The sequence below is a fragment of the Rhinoraja longicauda genome, chromosome 26 (assembly GCF_053455715.1).
Source record: "Rhinoraja longicauda isolate Sanriku21f chromosome 26, sRhiLon1.1, whole genome shotgun sequence".
Classification (NCBI taxonomy): domain Eukaryota; kingdom Metazoa; phylum Chordata; class Chondrichthyes; order Rajiformes; family Arhynchobatidae; genus Rhinoraja; species Rhinoraja longicauda.
The window spans coordinates 5,147,078-5,166,019 of NC_135978.1; the positions used below are offsets into that span (position 1 = coordinate 5,147,078).

General features: G+C 49.7%; 1 protein-coding gene across 1 annotated transcript; it reads left to right on the forward strand.

Moving 5' to 3' along the window:
* The first annotated feature begins 1,999 nt into the window (after window positions 1-1,999).
* On the forward strand, window positions 2,000-18,645 carry LOC144606558 (ras-related protein Rab-34-like). Its single transcript, XM_078422813.1, has 8 exons — window positions 2,000-2,082; window positions 4,506-4,607; window positions 7,152-7,216; window positions 9,258-9,309; window positions 12,444-12,525; window positions 13,659-13,749; window positions 16,300-16,407; window positions 17,958-18,645. The coding sequence occupies exons 1-8, from the start codon at window positions 2,000-2,002 to the stop codon at window positions 18,023-18,025; spliced, it is 651 nt and encodes a 216-aa protein (XP_078278939.1). The 3' UTR covers window positions 18,026-18,645.
* Window positions 18,646-18,942: the final 297 nt, after the last annotated feature.

Here is an 18,942-nt window from a genome sequence, read left to right on the forward strand (position 1 = left end):
ATTGATGGAGATGTGTTTTTGGATTTGTACAGGGCCCAGCCATTCACTCAGTGTGGAGGTTTCTCAGTTCGATGTTGAAGCTGGATTAATACTTGGTTGCTAAGGTAGCTCTGTGCACGAGACCTTTGATACAAGCTATAATATGTCTCAGGTATGGTGTAGCTAGGTAACTGGGCCTTGCAACAAACCCAGAGGCCGTTGCTAATCTCAGCAAAGGTTAAAAGAGGGAGGAGGAGGATCCTGGTGGATAAAATCTGTGTTTTGTTTTTATAAGTGAGAAACAAACATGCTCATTCTAAAATTGAATGCAGGGCTCTGCTGAAAACATTGCTTACTGACGCATGAATCTCACACGTCTGACCACAAAATAAAAATACATGGGCTGGGCAATAGACAATAGGAGTAGGCCATTCGGCCCTTCGAGCCAGCACCGCCATTCACCGTGATCATGGCTGATCATTCTCAATCAGTACCCCATTCCTGCCTTCTCCCCATACCCCCTGACTCCACTATCATTAAGAGCTCTGTCTAACTCTCTCTTGAATGCATCCAGAGACTTGGCCTCCGCTGCCTTCTGAGGCAGATAATTCCACAGCTTCACAACTCTCTGAGTGAAAATGTTCTTTCTCATCTCAGTTCTAAATGGCCTACCCCTTATTCTTAAACTGTGGCCCCTGGTTCGGGACTCCCCCAACACCGGGAACATGTTTCCTGCCTCTAGCGTTTCCAATCCCATCACCAAACATGGCAGAACCTCAGAAATAAAGGACGTTCTTTTCAGAAGGAGATGAGGAGAAAATTTATTTAGCCAGAGGGCGGTGAATCTGTGGAATTCATTGCCACTGAAGACTAGGGGCCAAGTCAGTGGACATCTTTAAGGCAGAAATGGATAGATACAGGTTTCAGAGGATATGGGGCGAAGGCAGGAGAACGGGGTTGGGAGGGAGAGATAGATCAGCCATGATTGAATGGCGGAGTAGACTTGATGGGCCGAATGGCCTAATTATGCTCCTATCACTTATGACCTTATAACCTGTACAACAAGTTGTGTAACAGGTTCTTGTGGGAAAGGTCGAAGGCTTTAAGGTGAGAATGGCAATGTGCAAAGGAGATGTTTGGGCCTTGTGTTTTACACAGAGGGTGATGGGTGCCTGGAACTCACCTCGTGTTTAGCTCAAGATTCCAGCATCTGCAGTTCCGTCTTCCTCCTTGCAATTTTCTGTCGTTTTCATAAGTTCATAACTCACAGGAGCAGAATTGGGCCATTCGGCCCATCGAGTCTTCTCCGTCATTCAATCATGGCCGATCTATCTTCCCCTCTCAACCGCATTCTCCAGCCTTCTCCCCACAACCCCTGACAAATCTTTGAAGCACTTCCCTCTGGAAGGCGACTCCGGACTGTCAAAGCAGCCACAGCCAGACATAAAAACAGCTTTTTTCCCACAAGTGATAGTTCTACTCACTGTAGTCTCTTTTGTGCTCTGGTTTATTTTCACCCACAAGTTTGGACCGTAATGTTGTATCCTTATTGTTTTGATGTGGTTTATGCTTTATTCTTAATTGTTAACTGTACGTTTGTGTTGTCATTTGTGAGCGGAGCACCAAGGCACATTCCTTGTATCTGCACATACTTGGCCAATAAACTCATTCATTCATCCGTACTAATCAAGATTCTGTCAATCTCTGCTTTAAAAATATCCAATGACTTGGCCTCCACAGCCGTCTGTGGCAATGAATTCCACAGATTCACCGCCCTCTGGCTAAAGACATTCCTCCTCGTCTCCTTCCTAAAAGGAACATCCTTTAATTCTGAGGCTGTGCCCTCTGGTCCTAGACTCTCCCACTAGTGGAAACATCCTCTCCACATCCACTCTATCCAGGCCTTTCACTGTTCGGTAAGTTTCACTGATGTCCCCCCCAACCCACCCTCATCCTTCCAAACTCCAGCGAGTACAGGCCCAGTGCCGTCAAACATTCTTTAGGAAGGTCTCTCAAATAAATGTGTTTTTATTTTAGGTTGAAGATCTCTAAGATTATCGTGGTGGGAGACCTGTCGGTGGGAAAAACCTGTTTAATCAACCGGTGAGTATGGATGGAAAATGGGCCCATGTCTGAATATTAAACAAAGGGAATATTTAATTCCCCCCCCCCCTCCCATTCCCACACTGACCTTTCTGCCCTGGGTCTCCTCCGTTGTCAGAGTGAGGCTAAACGCAAATTGGAGGAACAGCATCTCATATTTCGCTCGGGCAGTTTACAGCCCAGCGGTACGAACATTGACTTCTCTAACGTCAAGTTAGACGTCGCACATCAACGTTGCTCCAGCCGAGGTTTAGAGCAAGCAGCCAATACCCAGGGTGCATCACCCATGGTCAGCCATGACCGAGAGGGGCCTTAGATTAGAACTTCAAGTCACCCCAGCATTCCCTCTCCCTCCGTCCCTCCCCCACCCAAGTCTTTCGTTCTCACCTTTCCACAGCAAACAATGACCTGTTTCCTTTATCATCGTTACTTTTTGGCGCGTCTTTCATTCATTTGTTCTATATCTCTCCACATCACCGTCTACATCTCTTGTTCCCCTTTCCCCGTACTCCCTTGTCCGAAGAAGGGTCTCGACCCGAAACGTCACCCATTCCTTCTGTCCACAGATGCTGCCTGACCCGCTGAGTTACTCCAGCGCTCTGTGAAACGTCACCCATTGAGTCTGAAGAAGGGTCTCGACCCGAAACGTCACCCATTCCTTCTGTCCACAGATGCTGCCTGACCCACTGAGTTACTCCAGCACTCTGTGAAACGTCACCCATTCCTTCTGTCCACAGATGCTGCCTGACCCACTGAGTTACTCCAGCACTCTGTGAAACGTCACCCATTCCTTCTGTCCACAGATGCTGCCTGACCCGCTGAGGCATCTGCAGTTCCTTGCCCCTTCTTGCAATTTTCTGTCGTTTTCATAAGTTCATAACTCAGGAGCAGAATTAGGCCATTCGGCCCATCGAGTCCACTCCGTCATTCAATCGTGGCTGATCTATCTCTCCCTCTCAACCCCATTCTCCTGCCTTCTCCCCATAACCTCTGACACCCGCACTAATCAAGATTCTGTCAATCTCCGCTTTAAAAATATCCACTGACTTGGCCTCCACAGCTGTCTGTGGCAATGAATTCCACAGATTCACCACCCTCTGACCAAAGAAATTCCTCCTCATTTCCTTTCTAAAGATATGTCCTTTTATTCTGAGGCTGTGCCCTCTGTTCCGGGACTCTCCCACTGGTGGAAACATCTTCTACACATTGTCTCTATCCAGGCCACTCACTGTTTCAATGAGGTCCTCTCTTATTTGTCCCAACAACAATGCAATTCAATTCCTACCTGCAGGTCCTTAACAGCTCCATTAATGCAATAACACACACATCAAGAGTCTGTCCAAAACCACTGCAGACACTGGAAATCTGAAATGAAATGTTACTTGTATTAATATTTTTTTTTTAAACTCCATCAAAAAATATCTTAATAATTGATTAATTCCTTACATGTCACGGAGGTGTTTATCTGACTTGTTCATAAGCATCATAAATTTACCCTGAAGGAGGGTCTCGACCCGAAACGTCACCCATTCCTTCCCTCCCAAGATGCTGCCCGACCCGCTGAGTTACTCCAGCACTTTGTGTCTACCTTCGATTTAGACCAGCACATGCAGTTTTTTTTCCTCACACATAAATTTACCCAAATCTATGTTCATAAATGTATCTTGCGGCACGGTGGCGCAGCGGTAGAGTTGCTGCCTTACAGCGAATGCAGCGCCGGAGACTCAGGTTCGATCCTGACTACGGGCGCCGTCTGTACGGAGTTTGTACGTTCTCCCCGTGACCTGCGTGGGTTTTCTCCGAGATTTTCGGTTTCCTCCCACACTCCAAAGACGTGCAGGTTTGTAGGTTAATTGACTGGGTAAATGTAAAAATTGTCCCTAGTGTGTGTAGGATAGCGTTAATGTGCGGGGATCGCTGGGCGGCGCGGACTCGGTGGGCCGAAGGGCCTGTTTCCGCGCTGTATCTCTAAATGTAAATCTAAATCTAATTTGCATCAAGAATCTATCCAGAACCAGGGGCCACAGTTTAAGAATAAGGGGTAGGCCATTTAGAACTGAGATGAGGAAAAACTTTTTCAGTCAGAGAGTTGTGAATCTGTGGAATTCTCTGCCTCAGAAGGCAGTGGAGGTGAATTCTCTGAATGCATTCAAGAGAGAGCTAGATAGAGTTCTTAAGGATAGCGGAGTCAGGGGGTATGGGGAGAAGGCAGGAACGGGGTACTGATTGAGAATGATCAGCCATGATCACATTGAATGGTGGTGCTGGCTCGAAGGGCCGAATGGCCTCCTCCTGCACCTATTGTCTATTGTCTATCAATCCCCTTCTTATGAAATATCCATTGACTGCCTTTTCTCGGTAAAGGGTGAGGTGATTGATATTTATTTCTTGGCACTTTTTTAATGTCTCCATTTCCCTTTCAGTTTCTGCAAGGATGTCTTTGACAAGAATTACAAGGCAACTATTGGAGTGGACTTTGAGATGGAACGGTTCGAAGTTCTGGGAGTCCCCTTCAGTTTGCAACTGTAGGTACACTGTTGAACCCTGGACGTCAGTGGTGTGCGCACTTCCCTCAGCATGGCCAACAGTGCCCACACAGTCATAAAGTTCACACAGCGTGGAAAAAGGCCCTTCAGCCCAACTTGCCTATACCAGCCAACATGTCCCATCCACACTAGTCCCACCTGCCTGCGTTTGGCCCATATCCCTCCAAACCTGTCCTGTTTGGACGTATCTGTCCAAATCTATAAACTAAAACTCTCGTTTGTTTGTTTGTTTGTTCCTGAACCACAGCCGAAACGGTACACGATAGCCCGACAATATCAGGCCCACCTTACTCACCGTCGTCCCATTGGTGCTAATGGAAGAAGTTTCATTGAAATCGGTGTTATATTTTTGAAGTTATTCACATTTTAAAGTTTAAATCTATCTCCTAGGGAGGGAGGGGAAAGGGAGGGATGGAGGGGGGGTGGAGGGAGGGAGGGGGAGGATAAGGGGGATGGAGTGGGGGGAGAGGGGAAGGAGGGGAGGGGGAGGAGGAAGGGAGGGGGAGAGGGGAGGGGGAGGAGGGAGGGAGGGGGAGAGGGGAGGGTGGGAAGAGGGGAGGAGAGGGTGCTGCACCAATGCAGGAGAGGTTTGTGCCCAACTTGGTCTAGTATTTCTTAAACGTTGCGATGGTCCATGCCTCAACTTCCTCCTCTGGCAGTTCGTTCAATACCCCCACCACATTTGTGTAAAAAAAGTTGCCCCTCAGGTTCCTATTGAATTTTTCCCCCTTCACCTTAAACCTATGTCCTCTGGTTCTCGATTATCCGACTCGGGACAAGAGACTCTGTGCATCGACCCGATCTATTCCTCTCCTGATTTTGTACACCTCTGTAAGATCTCCACTCATCCTCCTGCGCTCCAAGGAATAGAGTCCCAGCCTGCCCCAACCTCTCCCTATAGCTCAGACCCTTGAGTCCTGGCAACATCCTCGTAAATCTTCTTTGCAGCCTTCCCAACTTGACATCTTTCCTATAACATGGTGCTCAGATCTGAACACCGTACAGACAAAATGCTGAAGTAACTCTGAAGATGCTGCCTGACCCGCTGAGTTACTCCAGCACTTTGTGTCTATCTTCGGTGTAAACCAGCATCTGCAGTTCCTTCCTACACAATACTCCAGATGCCAGTTGTTGAGGTTTTGGAGAGAGTTGTGGCGTGGTACCAGGGTATGTTATTTTCTTCCCTTCACAGATGCAGCCCGACCCGCTGAGATTCTGCTGCGGTTTGTTTAGCCCATAAGGTCATAAGTGATAGGAGTAGAATTAGGCCATTCGGCCCGTCAAGTCTACTCCGCCATTCAATCATGGCTGATCAATCTCTCCTTCCTAACCCCATTCTCCTGCCTTCTCCCCATAACCCTTAATCAAGAATCTATCTATCTCTGCCTTAAACATATCCACTGAGTTGATGTGTCGATAGTTATTGATCTCTGATCAAGAGATAGTGGGCCATTCATTGTTGTACAAAGACCTCTGCTCTACACAAGCTAACCCCTGATTCATATTCAGTGACCAGACGTCAGTATTTCTACTGAACCATGAATTATATCCGTTGACCTTTGAGCAACACATCTGGATGACTCATTGATGCCCTGCGGCCTCTGGTTAATAGCTGTGGATGACAGATCAATGACCTTGGACTTATTGACCCTTGACCAATCCCCAGCTCCCAACCAGGAGGTCTTCTTCTTTCGTATGCCAACTACAACAATCAAAAGTGGCAATTGGTGCTTCAGAGTGCCACAGTTGACGCTTTGCTGCAAGTGTTGCCAGTTCCATAGAACTACCCAGGGTAGACGACAATAGACAATAGGTGCAGGAGGAGGCCATTCGGCCCTTCGAGCCAGCACCGCCATTCAATGTGATCATGGCTGATCATTCTCAATCAGTACCCCGTTCCTGCCTTCTCCCCGTACCCGCTGACTCCGCTATCCTTAAGAACTCTATCTCTTGAATGCATTCAGAGAATTGGCCTCCACTGCCTTCTGAGGCAGAGAATTCCACAGATTCACAACTCTTTGACTGAAAATGTTTTTCCTCATCTCCGTTCTAAATGGCCTGCCCCTTATTCTTAAACTGTGGCCCCTTGTTCTGGACTCCCCCAACATTGGGAACACGTTTCCTGCCTCTAACGTGTCCAACCCCTTAATAATCTTATACGTTTCGATAAGATCCCCTCTCATCCTTCTAAATTCCAGTGTATACAAGCCTAGTCGATCCAGTCTTTCAACGCTATCCTACACACGCTCGGGATAATTTACCATTTTATCGAAGCCAATTAACCTACAAACCTGCACATCTTTGGAGTGTGTGAGGAAACCGGAGCACCCGGAGAAAACCCACGCAGGTCACGGGGAGAACGTACAAACTCCATACAGACAGCACCCGCAGTCAGGATGGAACCCGAGTCTCTGGCGCCGCGAGGCAGTAACTCTACCGCTGCGCCAGCGTGCCGCGTTAAGTTACATTCAGATGCAAGTAGATTGTACATAAACCTCAACGTCTCCTTTTATTGTGCAATAGATGGGACACAGCAGGCCAGGAGAGATTCAAGTGCATCGCATCAACTTACTACAGAGGAGCTCAAGGTACATTTTATCTTCAGTCGTATCTGGTACTGTAGAAGGTCTGGGCACCTCGCCATTTGTACGGGGGTCACCGGCTTGAAAAGTAGCACGTCCATCAAAAAGCGTGTAAATTAAACATGTGGAAGGAAGGTCTCGACCCGAAACGTCACCCATTCCTTCTCTCCCGAGATGCTGCCTGACCCGCTGAGTTACTCCAGCATTCTGTGTCCACCTTCGATTTGAACCAGCATCTGCAATTTTGTATTTCCTATAAATTAAACACGTGGCAGGCAACCTATGCGACTACACGACCGATTGAAATAAATGTGGGTGCATCATAACGAAGCATTATGAACAGAGATGAGGAAAAACCCTTTTCAGTCAGAGAGTTGTGAATCTGTGGAATTCTCTGCCTCAGAAGGCAGTGGAGGCCAATTCTCTGAATGCATTCAAGAGAGAGCTGGATAGAGCTCTTAAGGATAGCGGAGTCAGGGGGTATGGGGAGAAGGCAGGAACGGGGTACTGATTGAGAATGATCAGCCATGATCACATTGAATGGCGGTGCTGGCACGAAGGGCCGAATGGCCTCCTCCTGCACCTATTGTCTATTTCCCTTCCATCTGTACAGTTCTTTACCTGAAATGCACAGTCGGAACATAAGACCGAGAAGATTACCCGTTCACGATCTGTAATCGGAAAAGCACACCCCAAAGGCAGAAACATTTAAACATGTCACCTAACAGCTGCTGGCAGTCATTTGAGTTGAGTTGTCTTTCTGTTAAGCAAACCTAAACTCATACGATAACTTTGAAAGCTGGTGTATAAATTTGCCAGGCATAAGTTTATAAGTGCGCTAATCCGAAAATGGGACTGTGTAAATAGGACTGAGTTTCTAGTGATGGGACAATAGACAATAGGTGCAGGAGGAGGCCATTCGGCCCTTCGAGCCAGCACCGCCATTTGATGTGATCATGGCTGATCATTCTCAATCAGTACCCCATTCCTGCCTTCTCCCCATACCCCCTGACTCCGCTATCCTTAAGAGCTCCATCTAACTCTCTCTTGAAAGCATTCAGAGAATTGGCCTCCACTGCCTTCTGAGGCAGAGAATTCCACAGATTTACAACTCGCTGAGTGAAAAAGTTTTTCCTCATCTCCGTTCTAAATGGCCTAAAAGAGACAAGCGCGCGGAACTAAAACATGTAAATCAAGTAGCTGTGAAACGTGAGGTTACTGTGGGTCGATCAGATTTGGTTTAGCCCGATAGGTTCAAACATATGATGTTGGCACAACACAGTGCTGAGGGCATTTATTCACAAAATGCTGGAGTAAATCAGCAGGTCAGGCAGCATCTCGGGAGAGAACGAATGGGTGACGTTTCGGGTCGAGACCCTTCTTCAGACTCCCTCAGTCTGAAGAAGGGTCTCGACCCGAAACGTCACCCATTCCTTCTCTCCCGAGATGCTGCCTGACCTGCTGAGTTACTCCAGCATTTTGTGAATAAATACCTTCGATTTGCACCAGCATCTGCAGTTATTTTCTTATACTACAGTGCTGAGGGCTCCTGGTTTATTGCTTACAGTTTCCTATTTTGGGCCCGGTATCTGAGGAGGGGGGTGTGCTGGCATTGGAGAGGGTCCAGAGGAGGTTTACAGGAACGTTTAGCCGAGTTTAGTTTAGAGACCTGCATGGGTTTTCTCCGAGATTTTCGGTTTCCTCCCACACTCCGAAGACGTGCAGGTTTGTAGGTTAATTGCCTTGGCATAAGTGCAAATTGTCCCTAGTGGGTGTAGGATGGTGTTAGTGCGCGGGGATCGCTGGTCGGCACGGACCCGGTGGGCCGAAGGGCCCGTTTCTCTATTGCGCTGTATCCCTAAACTAAACGAAACTAAATTCCTCATGACCTTATGAGATACTGGGATGGGGGGGGGGGGGGAGAGAGGGGCGGGATGGTGGGAAACATGAGTGCACACTGGGAAGGTATACAGGAACGAGAGAGGGGGTGTTACTTAAACATTGTCACGGTGACAATAATAATGACAATAATGCACTTTTCTTTCAGCAATAATAATCGTGTTTGACGTGACTGACATCGCATCTCTGGGTCATGTGAAGTAAGTCACCAAATGGCTCTTCAACAGTTCAACAGTTCAACAGAGCTTTATTTGTCATTCGGTACCAAGGTACCGAACGAAACTACATAGCAGTCACACACAAAAAAGAACACAAGACACACGACCCCAACACAAACGTCCATCACAGTGACTCCAAACACCCCCTCACTGTGATGGAGGCAACAAAACTTCCACTCTCTTCCCCCCGCCCACGGACAGACAGCTCGTCCCCGACCGACCCGCACAGTCCCCGCAAGGGGATTGAAGTCCCCGCGGCCGAGTCGCACCGGGCGCTGAGACGTCTCGCGGCCGAACTGGGCGATGGAATGCCCCGCGGCCGAGCAGTGCGCAGCTAAGTCCCGCGGCCGAGCCGCAACGGGCGATGTTAGGCCCCGCGGCCGAGCCGCACCAGGCGATGTTAGGTCCAGCGGCCAAGCCGCACCGGGCGATGTTAAGTCCAGCGGCCGAGCCGCACCGGGCGATGTTAGGCCCCGCGGCCGAGCCGCACCGGGCGATGGAAGGCCCCGCGGCCAAGGCGCACCGGGCGATGTTAAGTCCAGCGGCCGAGCCGCACCAGCGATTAAAAGTCCCTTGGCCGAGCCGCGCCGGGCGATGTTAGGCCCCGCGGCCCGGGCACTGTTAAGTCCAGCGGCCGAGCCGCACCAGCGATGTTAGGCCCCGCGGCCGAGCCGCACCAGCGATGTTAGGCCCCGCGGCCGAGCCGCACCGGGCACTGTTAAGTCCAGCGGCCGAGCCGCACCAGCGATGTTAGGCCCCGCAGCCGAGCCGCACCGGGCGATGGAAGGCCCCGCGGCCAAGCCGCACCGGGCACTGTTAAGTCCAGCGGCCGCGCCGCGCCGGGCGATGTTAAGTCCAGCGGCCGAGCCGCAACGGGCGATGGAAGGCCCCGCGGCCGAGCCGCACCGGGCGATGGAAGGCCCCGCGGCCAAGCTGCACCGGGCACTGTTAAGTCCAGTGGCCGAGCTGCACCGGACGATGTTAAGTCCAGCGGCTGAGCCGCACCGGGCGATGGAAGGCCCCGCGGCCGAGCCGCACCCCGCGCCGTGAGGAAGAGACCTAAAAGAGAAAGGTTTCCCCGCACCCACACCACACATACACAACCAAAAAAACACAAAAACCATCCCAACACCGACACACAACAAAAAAAAAGGAAAAAAGACGAACAGACTGCTAGCGAGCCGCAGCCGTTAGGCGCCGCCACTTCCGTTGTGCTGTCATTGTAAAGGGGACACATGCTAAGGTGGCCCAGTACCCAGACTCAGTCGTGCGACCCCTCTACCTCCCACTGAGTCTGAAGGGAAACCTTCAAACCCTTTTCATTTTGTGTTATTAATATGTCCGCTTTACGCAGTTGCTTCGTTAGACGTGTGATAAAATGGCGTGGGAAACATGGCGACTCTTGTTCACTGTCTCAATGTAATCGACTCTTCTTGTACTCTTGTTATAAGTGAGCAGGATTAGGCCATTGGGCCCCGTCAAGTCAACTCCGCCATTCAATCATGGCTGATCTATCTCTCCCTCCTAACTCCATTAGTATTGTGTTCAGTTAACATGGCCACCATGTTATAGGAAAGATCTTGTCAAGATGGAAAGGGTACAGAGAGGATTTACGAGGATGTTGTCAGGGCTCGAGAGTGTGAGCTACAGGGTGAGGTTGAGCAGGCTGGGACTCTATTCCCTGGAGCACAGGAGGATGAGGAGTGATCTTAGAGAGGCGTATAAAATCATGAGAGGAATAGATCGGGTAGACGCACAGTCTCTTGCCCAGAGTAGGTGAATCGAGGACCAGAGGACATAGGTGCAAGGTGAAGGGGAAGAGATTTAATAGGAATCTGAGGGGTAACTTTTCCACACAGAGGGTGGTGGGTGTATGGAACGAGCTGCCAGAGGAGGTAGTTGAGGCTGGGACTATCCCAACGTTTAAGAAACATTTAGACAGGTACATGGATAGGACTGGTTTGGAGGGATATGGACCAAACGCAGGCAGGTGGAACTAGTGTAGTTGGGACATTGTTTGCCGGTGTGGGCAAGTTGGGCCGAAGGGCCTGTTTCCACACTGTATCACTCTGTCACTCCTGCCTTCTCCCTTGGTGAGACCACACCTGGAGTATTGTGTGCAGTTTTGGTCTCCTAACCTGAGGAAAGACGTTCTTGCCTTAGAGGGAGTACAGAGAAGGTTCACCAGATTGATCCCTGGGATGGCGGGACTTTCATATGAGGAAAGACTGGATAGACTAGGCTTGTACTCGCTGGAATTTAGAAGACTGAGGGGGGATCTTATAGAAACTTACAAAATTCTTAAGAGGTTGGACAGGCTAGATGCAGGAAGATTGTTCCCGATGTTGGGGGAGTCCAGAACCAGGGGTCACAGCTTAAGGATAAGGGGGAAGTCTTTTAGGACCGAGATGAGAAAACATTTCTTCACACAGAGAGTGGTGAATCTGTGGAATTCTCTGCCACAGAAGGTAGTTGAGGCCAGTTCATTGGCTATATTTAAGAGGGAGTTAGATGTGGCCCTTTTTGCTAAAGGGATCAGGGGGTATGGAGAGAAGGCAGATACAGGCTACTGAGCTGGATGATCAGCCATGATCATATTGAATGGCGGTGCAGGCTCGAAGGGCCGAATGGCCTACTCCTGCACCTATTTTCTATGTTTCTATAACCCCTGACACCCGAACTAATCAAGAATTGATGTTTATAAACCAGCATCCACAGTTCCTTATTCACAAAATGCTGGGTCTCCCGAAACGTCACCCATTCCTTCTCTCCCGAGATGCTGCCTGACCTGCTGAGTTACTCCAGCATTTTGTGAATAAATACCTTCGATTTGTACCAGCATCTGCAGTTATTTTCTTATCCACAGTTCCTTGCTACGCACCTAAATCTACACTGCTTTTTAATTAAATATATGTAAGCAATGTTTGATAGAAATTTATTTCAGCATCGAGCCATAACGCTGCATACAAATAACATAACAAATCTTAACGTGGACTTTCACCTATTAAATTAGACTTCTGAATAAAAAATAAAAATTGGATTTGAAACATCGCGGTTGTCTTCCCCGCTATGTCCAGTTCCCTCTTCACCTTTGTTTCGGTGCTTTTTTTCCGTAGACAATGGTTAAAAGATGCTCTCAAAGAAAATGACCCTTCCTCAGTGCTGCTGTTCCTTGTTGGGACAAAGAAGGATGTTAGCGTAAGTACCAATAGCCTCTGGTTTTCAGTTCAGTTTAGAGATGTAGGGGACAAACAGGCCCTTCGGCCCACCGAGTCCGTGCCGACCAGCGATCCCCCCGTACACGAGCACTATCCTACGCACACTCTAGGAATGATTTACTCATTTTACCGAAGCCAATTAAACCTACCAACCTGTACGTCTTCGGAGTGTGGGAGGAAGCTGCTGGATCTCAAAGAAAACCCACGCAGGTCACGGGGAGAACGTACAAACTTCATACAGACAGCGCCCGTAGTCAGGATTGAACCCGGGTCTCTGGCGCTGTGAGGCAGCAACTCTACCGCTGCACCACCGTGCCGCCCCGGCAGGTGATGTTTCAGATTGGAATCCTTCTTCCCGACTGGAATCGTCACCTGTCCATGTTCTCCAGAGATGCTGCCTGACCCGCTGAGTTACTCCAGCACTCTGTGAAACGTCACCTATCCATGTTCTCCTGAGATGCTGCCTGACCCGCTGAGTTACTCCAGCACTCTGTGTCTTTATAAAGACATCTTCCTCCTCGTGGTCTCCTCTCAGCTCCACTCTTCATTGCCTTTCCCTGAAATAGGAGTGACTGTGTGGGGAAATAATTGGGAGAATCGAGAACCAGAGGGCTTAGGTTTACGGTGAAGGTGGAAAGATTTTATAGGAATCTGAGGGGTAACGTTTTTTGCACAAAGGGTGGTGGGTGTATGGATCAAGCTGGGCATGTTTAGATACAGCACGGAAACAGGCCCTTCGGCCCACCAAGTCCGCGCCGCCCAGCAATCCCCGCACATTAACACTATCCTACACACACTAGGGACAGTTTTTTTTACATTTTACCCAGTCAATTAACCTACATACCTGTACGTCTTTGGAGTGTGGGAGGAAACCGAAGATCTCGGAGAAAACCCACGCAGGTCACGGGGAGAACGTACAAACTCCGTACAGACGGCGCCCGTGGTCAGGATCCAACCTGAGTCTCCGGCGCTGCATTCGCTGTAAGGCAGCAACTCTACCGCTGCGCCACCGTGCCGCTTGGAGACATGTTGGGTCTCTACTACTCTACTTGGACTCTACCGCTGTGCCACCTTCTGAAAATATGCTGACCCATTCTTCTTTGTCGTCTGCAGCCTGCTGCCCAGTATTGCCTGATAGAGAAAGATGCCATCAAAGTAGCCAAGGAAATCAAAGCTGAATATTGGGCCGTGTCTTCCCTCACAGGTGAGTGCGGTTCTGTTACTTTCTCCACAAGCCACAGCTACGATCCAACAACGCAGGCCCACCACCGACGTACCCGCACCCTTGCTTCCAGGGCCCTCCCGGATTGTCTGTCTTTGCCGGACCAACGGGAGTCACGGCCTCCGAGAGGAGTCCGACGGCACCGGAACGTTCCGCCTGGGCCGCGCGCCGAGACAGCGGCCCGCGAGGTCGGCCTCGGAGGTCGGCGATGGGAACGGATCTCCAGTGGGGCGATTTCCATCGGCCGCGGAAGTCCCGATGAGGTCGAGATCGGCCGCCTGGCCAGGCCCGGCCTGGGCAACACATTTTTGGGGGGACATCTGGGGGTGGGGGGGGGGGGGATATCATATGATCATCTTATGATCTTGTCCGGATTAAAGGAGGTGCCAGACCATTAGTTGCCAGAACATCGATGGTGGACCTGTCCCTGCAGTTGCTTGTCCCTTTATCGAAGAGAACGACGAATTAATAGACAATTGGTGCAGGAGGAGGCCATTCGGCCCTTCGAGCCAGCACTGCCATTCAATGTGATCATGGCTGATCATTCTCAATCAGTACCCCGTTCCTGCCTTCTCCCCATACCCCCTGACTCCGCTATCCTTAAGAGCTCTATCCAGCTCTCTCTTGAATGCATTCAGAGAATTGGCCTCCACTGCCTTCTGAGGCAGAGAATTCCACAGATTCACAACTCTCTGACTGAAAAAGTTTTTCCTCATCTCAGTTCTAAATGGCCGACCCCTTATTCTTAAACTGTGGCCCCTTGTTCTGGACTCCCCCAACATGGGGAACATGTTTCCTGCCTCGAACGAATTTGGGAGTGAAGAGGTGCCATTGGCAGAGACTGGATGGATAATTAGTTTGGTTGAGCGGAACGTGCTGAACTTCCAGTGATAGTGTTATGTGGAAAGGTGTTGCATCTGCTGGATGGTATAATCTCATCCAAATTTTAATACTTCATAGCAATTAAAGTGAGGATCAGTGTTTCAGGAATGAGCTGATTGGTAAAAGTAAATCAGCTGAGTTGTGAAAGTTCAGTTTTGTTATTAACTGCACAGTATCACTGGGTGGCACTGTTGAGCTATTCATCAGCGAACGTTTTAAGCTCCAAATGTCCCATCAGCTCTGTGTGGTGGAAAATGGCAGAAACAAAATCCCTGAGGTTCAATGGTACAGGACGCTCCTCGACGTACGATGCTTCGACTTACGATATTTCGGTTTTACGATGGTGCCAAAGCAATAGGCGTTCAGTAGAAACTGTGCTTCGAATGTTGATCTTTTCCCGTGCTCGCGATATGCAGTACGATACTCTCTCGTGATGCCGGGCAACGGCAGCGAACAGCAGCTACCGGTCAGCCACGCCATCATGAGTGTGAACAACCGCTTTACCCAACTGTAGGCTAATGCAAGTGTTCTCAGCACGTTTACGTTAGGCTAGGCCATGATGTTGGGTAGGTTAGGTGGCTATGATGTTGGTAGGTTAGGTGGCTCTGATGTTCGGTGGGTTAGGCGGCTATGATGTTGGGCAGGTTAGGTGGCTATGATGTTGGGTACGTTAGTTTAGTTTAGAGATACAGTGCAGAAACAGGCACTTTTAGCCCACTAGGTCCGCGCCGACCAGCGATCCTCGCACATTAACACTATCCTATACCCACTGGGGACAATGTTTACATTTACCAAGCCAATTAACCCACAATCCTGTACGTCTTTGGAGTGTGGGAGGAAACCGAAGATCTCGGAGAAAACCCACGCAGGTCACGGGAAGAACGTACAAACTCTGTACAGACGGCGCCCGTAGTCGGGATCAAACCCGGGTCTCCAGCGCTGCATTCGCTGTAAGGCAGCAACTCTACCGCTGCGCCACCGTGCCGCACACAGGTGGCTGTGTTGTTGGGTAGGTTAGGTGTTATGATGTTCGGTAGGCTATGCTAGGCTATGATGTTCGGTAGGCTAGGCTAGGCTATGATGTTCGGTAGGTTAGATGGCTATGATGTTCAGTAGGTTAGGTGTATTAAATGCATTTTCGACTTACAATATTCTTGGTTTACGATGGGTTTATCGTAAGTCGAGGAGCCTCTATACTTTATCATTATAATAGCTTGATAGTAACTGTGCCTGATCTGAACTGTATCCAAAAGAATACAATTTCACGTGTGCAGCTCAGTTCAGGGTGAGTTCATAAGGTCATAACGTCATAAGTGATAGGAGTAGAATTGCGCCATTCGGCCCATCAAGTCTACTCCGCTATTCAATCATAGCTGATCTATCTCTCCCTCCTCACCCCATTCTCCTGCTTTCTCCCCATCACCTCTGACACCAGTTACTTCCCAAAGATAGACACAAAGTGCTGGAGTCAGGGGAGGGGGCGGGTCCCCTCTTCAGTCTGAAGAAGGGTCTCGACCCGAAACGTCACCCATTCCTTCTCTCCAGAGACGCCGCCCGTCCCCGCTGAATTCCTCCAGCATTTCGTGTCAACCTTCGATTTAAACCGGCACCTGCAGTTCCTTCCTACACTCCTCTGGTCTTCATCCGCAGGTGAGAACGTGAATGAGTTCTTCTTCCGCGTGGCCTCGTTGACCTTTGAAGCCAACGTTTTGGCCGAGCTGGAGAAGACTGGCCCTCGGAGGATCGGAGACGTTGTCCGTGAGTATAGTCCTTGACCAAAGCTCAAAGAATCCCTTGTCAATGGTGGACATTCAGCTCTGGCAGTAGAGAGGGAGGGGTGATGAATAGAATATGCCCAGTGTAGTGTAGGGCGGCACGGTGGCGCAGCGGTAGAGTTGCCGCCTCCAGGCGAATGCAGCGCCGGAGACCCGGGTTCCATCCTGACTACGGGCGCCGTCTGTACGGAGTTTGTACGTTCTCCCCGTGGGTTTTCTCCGAGATCTTCAGTTTGCGCCCACACTCCAAAGACGTGCAGGTTTGTAGGTTAATTGGCTTGGTAAATGTAAAGGTTGTCCCTAGTGGTTAATGTGCGGGGATCGCTGGTCGACGCGGACCCGGTGGTTCGAAAGGCCTTGTTTCCGCGCTATATCTCTAAAGTCCCAGCGACCTGCGAATCGAGAACCAGACGATGTCGGTTTATGGTGGGGGGTGGGGGGTGGGGGGGAACACGGACTTTATAGGAACCTGAGGGGCAACTTTTTCAAGCAAAGGGTAGTGGGTGAATGGAACGAGTTGCCGGAGGAGGTAGTTGAGGCAGGGACTATCACAACGTTTAAGAAACATTTAGACAGGTACATGGATAGGCTAGACTTAGAGGGATCGGGCAAGTGGGTCTAGTGTAGATGGGACATGTTGGTCGGTGTGGGCAAGTTGGGCCTAAGGGCCTGTTTCCACACTGTATGACTCTATGGCACAAAGTGCTGGAGTAACTCAGCGGATCAGGCAGCATCTCTGGAGCACGGGGAGAACGTACAAACTCCGTACAGACAGCGCCCGTAGTCAGGTCTCTGGCGCTGTGAGGCAGCAGCTCTACCCGCTGCGCCACCGTGCCGCCCTATTTCAGAATGTTTTTGTCAAATAGGAGCAAAGAGGTCCTTCTACAGTTGTACCGGGCCCTGGTGAGACCGCACCTGGAGTACTGTGTGCAGTTTTGGTCTCCAAATTTGAGGAAGGATATTCTTGCTATGGAGGGCGTGCAGCGTAGGTTCACTAGGTTAATTCCCGGAATGGCGGGACTGTCGTATGTTGAAAGACTGGAGCGATTGGGCTTGTATACACTGGAATTTAGAAGGATGAGGGGGGATCTTATTGAAACATATAAGATAATTAGGGGATTGGACACATTAGAGGCAGGAAACATGTTCCCAATGTTGGGGGAGTCCAGAACAAGGGGCCACAGTTTAAGAATAAGGGGTAGGCCATTTAGAACGGAGATGAGGAAGAACTTTTTCAGTCAGAGAGTGGTGAAGGTGTGGAATTCTCTGCCTCAGAAGGCAGTGGAGGCCAGTTCGTTGGATGCTTTCAAGAGAGAGCTGGATAGAGCTCTTAAGGATAGCGGAGTGAGGGGGTATGGGGAGAAGGCAGGAACGGGGTACTGATTGAGAGTGATCAGCCATGATCGCATTGAATGGCGGTGCTGGCTCGAAGGGCTGAATGGCCTACTCCTGCACCTATTGTCTATGGTCTATTGTCTATTGTCTATTATAATATCTGCATTTAGAAACACTGATTTTGTTTTTCCACTGCAGGCCTCAACAATAACGATAAAAGCTTCTCTAGAAATGGGAAGAAGTCCAAGCCGACCTGCTGCCAGTGAGCGGGATCGCCAACGAGAGAGGTCACCTGTTGCACTAAACTCCTACTTTAACCAAAGATTTAGTCGCGCCAATATAGTATTGGCTCCAGCGATCACCGTCGTAGTAAGAAAACTTGTAAGGTCTGGCGGAATGTGAGGGATTTGCAAGGTTCCTTGCTTGTGAACTGTCCCAAATCATCGCTGTAAAATCACTGCCATTTAATAATAATAATCGCACACCCCGCTCTCTGTACCAAGGGGAGGAAATAACGGTACGGTTTACCAGCGCCCACTTTGATGTCGACCGGGTCAAAGTCGTCAGTCATCAGTTTAGTTTACTGTCACGTGTACCGAGGTAGAGCAAAAAGCTTTGTTGTTGCGTGCTAACCAGTCAGCGGAAAGACAATACGTGATCACAATCGAGCCAGGGCGATCACGGTGGCGCAGCGGTAGAGTTGCTGCCTTACAGCGAATACAGCGAATGCAGCGCCGGGTTCGATCCCGACTACGGGCGCCGTCTGTGCGGAGTTTGTACGTTCCCCCCGTGACCCGCCTGGGTTTTCTCCGAGATCTTCGGTTTCCTCCCACACTCCAAAGACGTACAGGTTTGTAGGTTAATCGGCTTGGTATAAGTGTGAATTGTCCCCAGTGTGCGTGTAGGATAGCGTTAGTGTGCGGGGATCGCCGGTCGGCACGGACTCGGTGGGCCGAAGGGCCTGTTTCCATGCTGTATCCCAGGTCTCTGGCGCTGTACGGCAGCAACTCTACTGCTGTACCATCGTGATATCAATTTAATTTTAATTAGAAAGAAAATATGCCTTATCTCTGTACAGAACACATTTCCGATGATTGAATCTATGTCACACATGATTCGTGCATTTATTGACAACAGGCGAGACAAATTTGATTCGTTCAGGATTTTAGCAAACTAGCAGATC

Excerpts from the sequence above, each read along its gene's own strand:
- LOC144606558 (XM_078422813.1), top strand. The coding sequence starts at position 2,000 with ATGTGTTTTTATTTTAGGTTGAAGATCTCTAAGATTATCGTGGTGGGA. Across the intron at positions 2,083-4,505 it reads AAAACCTGTTTAATCAACCG|TTTCTGCAAGGATGTCTTTG; the intron begins GTGAGTATGGAT and ends TTTCCCTTTCAG. Across the intron at positions 12,526-13,658 it reads GGACAAAGAAGGATGTTAGC|CCTGCTGCCCAGTATTGCCT; the intron begins GTAAGTACCAAT and ends TGTCGTCTGCAG.